We start from the raw sequence: 8875 nt of genomic DNA, 5'->3' as shown, positions 1-8875 counted from the left end.
TGTTATGTGCGAGTGAGTGCTAGGGATTTAACGTCGTACTTAACAATTTTTCGGTGATATGACGACGAACGCGTTCTTAGAGTGCATGTACATGTAATTTGCCTTCTTGTTGAAGGACGGACTTTCCTAAGGCAAGTAAGCTCCCCTCGCCCGAGCAGGTATACTGATACAGTATAATCAAGTCCTTGCTCTATACCCTTCATGCTAAACGCCAAGCAAGTAAGTTACAGCAATCCTTTTCTTAAGGTCTTATGTGTGACGCAGGATTAACCTTGGATCTACAGCCTCCCAAAGCGGACGCTCTACCAACTGATCTATTGGGGACTGGTGTGTTAAGTGCGACGTAAAGCCCACAACATACATACACTCATGTATGGACGATTTGTTAATCATGTGAGTATTACACAGCCTCGGCAACACTGTTTACATAAATAGTTAGAGTGAAACCCCAACTGAAAAGAATTGCCTTTTCGCAATGTCGTCGCTGACCTGGCTTCACTCTCTATGTGTGGTCTTTTACACTGTATCGTGTCATAAACTATGATTCTGCCAGTGGACTAAGCGTCCCCGAGGCGTGGTCCCTTGGCAGTGTTTTCATGTATTTGTTTAATGAAAGTCATCCGATCACACCGTTTTAACTAATTCTTGGCCAGCAAAACCACATGTTGTAGGTAATCTTGTCTAAGCCCTGGTGGTAGGGGCATATCACTTTCTAGTATTTTTGAATCTGAATGAACAGCTAGAAGTCACCACTAAGGTAAACTGACAAGACAAGACTTCCCTGGTCACGTTTGACCGCAACTCTGGTTTTTCTTTCTATACTATGTTTGTTTCAGTAATACCAAAGACATAAAAATGGTACTTGTTCCTACCTCATATGGCATTCAGCGCTGAATGGTCAGAGCAAGGGAACGGGACTGGTTGGCCCGGTATCAGTACAATGTGACTGCGTGGGTGTCATGTTTGGTGTCTGCGGCATGATACTTCAGTGGCGGCGACTTGGGCCCTTCCTGCAAGAAGACACAGTGTATGTACACACACCTAATGGCGTTGGTTAGCGCGCTAGTGCAACGTAATGACCCAGAAGCCTATCACCAATGGGGTCACTGTGAGTTCAAGTGCAGCTCATGCTGGCTTCCTCTCCGGCTGTACGTGAGAAGGTCTTCCATCCACCTGCGGATGGTCGTGGGTTTCCCCAGGCTGTGCCAGGTTTCCTCGCACCATAATGATGGATGCCGTCGTAAAAGTGAATATTCTTGAGCACGGCGTAAAGCACCAATCAAATAAATAAATCACACCTATTGACTCTTCGTCATCATACATGTATGACTGAAAAGTTGTCAAGTACGACGTTAAACCCCAAGCATTCATTCATTCAATAATATGATCTAGAGTTATGAGCCGTTTTCCATTACAAAATGGGTTTGAGGGTAAAGTAATGAGAGACAGATAATCCGCGGGATATAATCAATAAATTGTGAATGATCAGTAACTTGAGCTCAGTCTGAATTTTGTTATCAAATGTCCGTGAATATTCTGAAAGTGTCTAATTTGAACATTTCATTAAGCTGATCACCAGGTCACCTTTTGAATAGTTATGACGTTTCGAAGCATTGAACATAAAAATAAAATTTACGCAGATAAACATATTGACTAGAAAGAGTACGTTGTCTCTACGACGAAAGGCAATTTTGTAGTTAAGTGTGAGTCATTTCGCAGATATATGTAGTTGAATATAGGTGGTGTGCTAAAAGAAATAGACTATAGCAGAAAGAGAGCAAAGATTTCTAAAAGGATTATAGAGGGATATTTAAAGTTCAAACCGAAGTACAAGCAAAAGCAACCAGACATACTGTTACAAATTCCAATTAAGTCTTTCAACTCATAATTCCAAAGCAATGTACTCTTTCCGTTGACCTTTTCCTGAATTCTGTTATGTTAGCCCAAGGTAGTAATGATAACAGTGATTAAATCAACACACATCTAAAAGGAGAGCTATCAATACTTTTATCAGTCAGCCTAATTTAATACTTCTTTCCATTTTTCAATACGTAATTCAGTTTTTCAGCTCCATCTGTACCTGTTTTTAACAAAGGTTAAAGGAGGTTTTAACGTCCATCTCATCACTGGGAAAGGATGAAACACGGTGTCGTCAGATTATGAGAACCAATCACGTGACAATAACGGTGTATAACATCACACGATAGGCTATGCTAGGCGAGCGACACTGGTACTTGACATTACGAGCTCTCAAGTACCATGACGACATAGTGCCTACAGTACTGGTTGCCGTGGTAGTTGCGTAAACATAAGGCTAGGAATGTTTCGTCTTGATGGAGTCAAATCTAAGGCGTTAAAAGTCGAATTACTGGTGCTTCCCACGTTTAGCATTGAAACGTGTGTCGTATCTGTTGCCTTCGTTCTGACATGTCAGTACGACAGTACCATGAAAGTGTCGACATTTTTATGATTTTAGGATTTATCTTACATAGAGTTCACTGATTAGCATGTAAATAATGCTGCTTAACCCAGGACTAGAGGCTGTATAAACATATCCGCAGTTTTAATATTCCTGTTATGTTTATATGAACAATAAAAGCGTAACTGGAATACCTTTATACTTTCCTTGCATCTTAGCGTGAAAACATAAAGCATGGTAGACCAAGGGGTTGACGCAGCGACCTGAACTGTGATTTGGATACTTCAATTAATAATAATTAATAAGTTTTTCAGTGTGGCGTTAAGCAGCAACCAATTAATTTAACAGATTTGATATATTTTGCCTTCACAGCTGTTATGGTCATTGATCCATACATCCATTTAAACGGTCAACTGAGATCAAAAGAAATATCTCCGAAAATCTACGTTGCAAGACAAAGCTGTAATTTTATACTTTTTTGCACAGGTTTTGATGCATTTCTTCTAAACCAGTTCGTTCGATTATTTTTATCTCGAAATGTTACTTCTTCCTCCCAATCTTTGAGCAAAAGATCCGCGTCGCCGTTTATAGTGTTCATGTGCCGGGATATTAGTTCTAACTTACACAAAGAAATTCTGCGTCGTGTATCGCGTATCCGTGATTCAACATCACACAGAGTTAATGGATATTCTATAACTGGCTATTCTGTCTCGTCTAGATCTACGTTTCTTTTGTAAGACAAGCTCAAGGCTTTGTCGAGGCCAGCCCACCAGCTGTCGATGCCAGGCCTCCTAGTGTGAAAAACTTCCCAGCGGTACATTACCACACGCTAATGACTGACATCCTCTGAAGTCAACTTTGCGTTAATGTGGTAGTTGCTCTGAACGAAGAGGTATTCTGCCCTAATTATAAATTCATGGGCAGCCTCCGAAGACATGGATTGAGACTAGCAACTATGCGTGAGGTGACAAAGTGAAGCAAGGACATCTTTGCAAATTTTTTTTGGTTATTATTCGTCATTTAATGTGCTTTTACATTAAATTTATGAAAATACAGCATTTTAAGTAATTCTAGACAAACTGTGTCTAATGTGTTGCAATTAACATCACTGCATATTTATTTTACCTCGTTCTGCTTATGTCATGGTGTTAATGGTGTTAATTTGCTACATGTACCATGCAGTCATTTCAGTGAATAGTATAGAACAAAAGCCTAGCTGAGATAACTGGTTACAGGTGACTATTGGCTGTTATTACGCTTGTCACCGCTCTGGTATTACTTTCTATGTTGTTGTCTTTTTATATTCAGAATCAAGACGGACAGGAGGGTGAAGGTTTAACACAGTGAGGACTGTAGTGGTAGTGGCCGAGGACGGCTGTATGTTGTTAAGCTGTGAATATAGTTTATTTATTTATTTGATTGGTGTTTTACGCCGTACTCAAGAATATTTCACTTAGATCTCGGCGGCCAGCATTAGTATCTGCAGGTTTGTGCCAGGTCTTCTCAACTACGACCGGAAGAGAAGCCAGTATGGACTGTACTTGAACGCACAGCGAGTGCAGTTATGAGAGACTCCTGGTTCATTACGTCGCGCTGGCACGCCAAACATTGCTTAGACGGAGGCCCCTCTCGCTGATGATTAACATCATCACAATACTGCATCAATTCATTAATTAACTGAACATGCTTTAAGCTGAGTACATCCTTACCAATCTGATTGTTAACAGGTTTATGGGGGCCTCCGTGGCTCAGTCGGGTTAGCGCGCTAACGCAGCGTAATGACCCAGGAGTCTCTCACCAATGCGATCGCTGTGAGCTCAAGTCCAGCTCATGCTGGCTTCCTCTCCGGCCGTACGTGGGAAGGTCCTCAGCAACTTGCGGATGGTCGTGGGTTTCCCCCGGGCTCTGCCCGGTTTCCACCCACCATAATGCAGGCCGCCATCGTATAAGTGAAATATTCTTGAGTACGACGTAAAACACCAATCTAATAAATAAATAAATAAAGAAATAAATAAATAAATTAACAGGCTTATTAACTTATTTTACACACTTTATTTCATTGTGTTAAGCAAAACGTAATATCCGCCATCGTGGATATATTCTCTGTCCAGCACAAGAAGTAGATTACACGAAGAGGACTTGTTACTTGACTCATAGAGGAGTTAATATAAAATGCACGAATATGTTTGAGATCATTTTCATTTTAAACTAATAGGCGCAATAACATGTCTAAAGCCTGTGCGTCAGAATTGCTCAAAAGTTCTCTACCAATAATCAATTGTTTTCGCTACACGTGTTCTAAGGTTTTTCACCAACTGGCCGCCTTTGGGAAATATTCTTAAATACGTTTACCACGAAACATCTGATCAGAACAGATCAAATCAGTTCAAATTAGGTGAACTACAACGATAGTACTAGTAAACAGCGTCTGCCTTGCCAGTGAGCAGTGAGACAGGAATTTCGTCCCCAGAACTTGTAGTAGATACGTAGGTGATTTAACGCACAGCATCCAGAATCAGGTGGTCCACACAAGACTAGTCAGTAGTTGAAACTGGCACGTCTCGTGTCTACTTTTTTCTCTGTGGAGCAGTGCACTAAACATGATATTTGGAACGGTTTGAAAAGGGGTTATACATCCCCTCCCCTCCCTCCACCACTAGCCCCACCGCGTAAACTAATAAATTTAACACAGAAAGGCGTAATTGAAGTGCCAATCCATTCTAAACTACATCTGATTACACATGTAATTGTTCAGCATGTTGTGTTATTACCCACGTCTGTACGAAAGTGGTACACTGTTATCATGCTACTAGATCCTTCCTCAGGCCAGCCTTGAACATCATCGTAAACAAATAAGATGTCACATGCATATGTAACTTCCCCCATGGCTCAGACGGTAGAGCGTCGGCTTAAGGGGGCGGAAGATGGGTCAATCCTGGATCGGGTCACAGCTGGAGAAACAACGCAACAAGGCAGATCTTGAAAGAGAAAGCTGTACCTTCCCCGCTTGGCGTTCAGCATTAAGTACAACGACTGGTTGGCCGTGTCAGTATAATGGCTCGGGTGGGCGGCTTATTTTCCTTCGGTTAGTCGTCTCGATGAAACAGCACTAAATGAAAGTGTTATGGAAATCCGCCCCTGCACATTGCATGCACTGTAAGGACTACTTTGTCGTCAAATGACTGAAAAAGTACGACGTTAAACCCCAAGCACTCACTCATAGGCATGCGCTAGATGTCTATTAATTAAAACCGCCGACAACAGTTTGTTGTTTTCACGATTTATTATGGCATTTTATCACGACCACAGATAGAGACAGAACACTCTCTCTCAGCAATAACAATTTACAATACTGTACATAAATCTCTAATTCTAACAGGTGTAAAATGTCACCGAATAATACTGTGCAGAAATATTAAACTACGACCAAAAAATAAACAGACCTTAACCCTGGATGCTTATTTTAAATATATGAACTAAAACGTATCAACATGAAATCCACATGATCTAACAACGTGCACTGCCTTATATCGTATGTAATGCATTGTTTTACGATATCACAGACTTTCCTACCGCTTTAAATTGTTTTCTACGTTACAGCCAGGTAAATGTAAGTTTGACATCAGCGGAAATGAAAAGGCACATACATCCATTATCCACTTGCGCGTATAAATATAAATTGTTCTTATGGAGAGGACCTCTTTAATATCGCAGAGTATATGTATAAAATATGTTCAGTTATATTTTTACGCAAAGTATCATACATATCACATGTTGAGAATATGCGAAGTTTTTCACATATCGATTTGGATTTCAAGTGCCTCGATAGGCAAAGCGAATGGCAAACTGTTCTGAAGCATCTGACCGCAAACTAACCGGATGAGACTTCGACCTGATAAAGTCGTACAGCTTTCCGTTTGGTTTGGATTCATCTATAACGCGGACCGAAGCAGGGGTTGATCTCTGCAAGCCTCTGCTCACAATAACAGAGTTTTTCAGTACTGGGAAAGTTCCAGACGATTGTCGAATTGGCAATGGAGACCCTTGGTCACACACTTCAGACTTTGTGTCAGAGTGAAGTATTCGACGGCTAAACTTGTAGGAATAAGTCAGTTGTGGTCGCCGCCGCTCCTGGCAAGATCGCCACAATAAAGTGTCTCGGAAAGCCTTTCGAAACTTGAGCGACATGATGTTGTACAAAATCGGATTGATAGTTGAACTGATGTAGTATAGAACTCCGGAAATGTAGAACAGAATCATTTGAATGTCTAAAAGCTGTTTAGTCCACCTTTGCACGTACAAAACCATGAGCCGCTGAGCGTGAAATGGCGCCCAGCACACGAAAAATGCCACCACCACAGCAACTGGAAAATACAAATATCGATCATTAGTATTATATAATTTTACCCATTTAACGCACTCAATAATTTGCCTCTGTGATTGATCGGGGGTTATACATATTTTAGCGCCCGTACAATTGAGCGCATGTGACTTATTAACATTTTGTGAGTTTTTGGAAGATGGACATTTTCATTGGTCCACTGAGGGTGCCTTTACTAATTAGGGATGGAAATTCATCAACCCCCATTAAAGGAGCAAGAATTAATCGTTTACAAATGAAAGCCAGTTTGTAGTAACTTGACATCTGTCGTATTAAAACACATCGGTCAATTGAGTATATTTCATTGACATGCACATACCATGGTTTTATGGTAAGTACTCTAAAGGACATTGATGTCGTTAAAGAACAATGAAATAAAGCAAGCAAACAAATAAACGACACGAATGCAAATCAGAACGTTAAACCATGCCAAACGTTAAAAGACAGTGGTTTCCTTATATCACAATGTTGGTTGGCGTCGTATAAGTAACATATTCTTCTCAAAATGCCAATCAAATAGGTAAATAAATAAACCATTGTATTGAGAGACACTTACCTAACATCTTGACCACTGCCCTCCTGGCTCGCCGTGGTTTCCTGTTCCACACCGTAGACTCGTGGGATTCGCCACCTTCGGACGATGAAGAACCACTCCGTGACAGCGTTGATCGACGGATGGCCATGGCCATCAGAGCGTACATTCCAGTTATAATAGCCATCGGCGCGAAGAAAAACAAAAATGTCGCCAGCTCAAAAGTGTGTTTGATTCTATGGCCTGGTATAAGGTTGCAGGTAACGGATTCTTCGATGGGTTTACCGGACCTATCAGTGACGTAAATCAGTCCAAATTGCACGGCTTGTGGAAAAGAGCAGATCGCCGCCACGAGCCAAACAATGACGATTACTCGAATAGCTCTGGAGAGACTGGACATGCGCTGTGCGCGCATTGGATGACAAATTGCGACGTACCTCTCAATGGTGAAAGCGGTTATAGTCAAGATGGCAGCATTTGTTGATGTTTCGGCAGCCATGTTGCGAAGGACGCAAAAGGCTTCCCCGAACACCCATGGGTACGCCGACCAAAATGAGTACAGTTCAATTGGCAACCCGAGGATTAACACAAGCAAATCTGCAACCGCCAGGTTAAACAGATAATAGTTTGTTGCCGTGTGCATGTATTTGTTCCGGATTATTACTGCGCATGTTGCGATGTTTCCTCCTATCCCGGCAATGAATATAAAACAGTACGCCACGGTGATTGGTACAACTTTGCTCAACTCTTGCCTTTTAGGGCCCAGTCTTTTTTGCAGATCATCTGTAAAGGACACGTTGTAGTACTCCTCTCCGTATGACGTATAATATGCGTCCAATTCTTCACGAAGCTCAGCCATGAGGAAAATTGGTTAGACCAATGCTGTTCACTGAGGTTCCGGTTTCTTCATTGACACAGTCGGCAGTTCTGTCTGGAAAAAAGAAAGAAACATGTTTTAGTAGTTAGGACGTAGCTAGGTGTGTGGGCGAACCGACAGACAATGATTCCACTTAGTTCTCGCAAGGTGACGTATGCGTCGTCCGCCATCCCACCTGACACTTAGGAAATCTACGACCATTCGCAAGTTGCTGAAGGACCTTCTCACGTACGGCTGGAGAGGAAGCCAGAATAAGCTGGATTTGAACTCACAGCGACTAACCCTCACCCATGGAGTTCCCCACAACATGTTTAGGGCCAAGGCGATCTACATGTAGATCCAATTCTTGACAGCCGTCACACATTTGCAATTAAATCAGGTGCAGTTTAATTTATCGGCGAAGCACGGTTAGACATCATCAGATCGTATTTACCCTTTCTAGACTAGATTCTGTCCTGACTGACGTAGAAGCAAGGGCGGTAGCTACAGATATGGTATAGCAATAAAACTGTCTTCTAGACCTGTGACGTCTAATCAATTTTAATTACCATCACTTCCCTTTTTACCCCATTCTGTTTAAGCCGTGTGCTAGTGGTGTGTAATTTGCTACTCTTTGTACATTTACATGAACAGTTAGAATAAGAATGTAACTAAGGTAAACTGAGA

General features: G+C 41.6%; 1 protein-coding gene across 1 annotated transcript; it reads right to left on the bottom strand.

The window, feature by feature from the left end:
- Positions 1-6232: 6232 nt before the first annotated feature.
- Positions 6233-8191, bottom strand: LOC135470692 (pyrokinin-1 receptor-like). Its single transcript, XM_064749727.1, has 2 exons — positions 7357-8191; positions 6233-6783 (listed from the first exon to the last, which is right to left on the bottom strand). The coding sequence occupies exons 1-2, from the start codon at positions 8189-8191 to the stop codon at positions 6233-6235; spliced, it is 1386 nt and encodes a 461-aa protein (XP_064605797.1).
- Between the last annotated feature and the right edge of the window lie 684 nt (positions 8192-8875).

This window comes from Liolophura sinensis, chromosome 7 (genome assembly GCF_032854445.1).
Source record: "Liolophura sinensis isolate JHLJ2023 chromosome 7, CUHK_Ljap_v2, whole genome shotgun sequence".
In the NCBI taxonomy this organism is placed as follows: Eukaryota; Metazoa; Mollusca; class Polyplacophora; order Chitonida; family Chitonidae; genus Liolophura; species Liolophura sinensis.
This window is presented reverse-complemented; position numbering and strand designations above follow the sequence as displayed.

Excerpts from the sequence above, each read along its gene's own strand:
- LOC135470692 (XM_064749727.1), bottom strand. The coding sequence starts at position 8,191 with ATGGCTGAGCTTCGTGAAGAATTGGACGCATATTATACGTCATACGGA. Across the intron at positions 6,784-7,356 it reads GGCAGTGGTCAAGATGTTAG|TTGCTGTGGTGGTGGCATTT; the intron begins GTAAGTGTCTCT and ends TGTATTTTCCAG.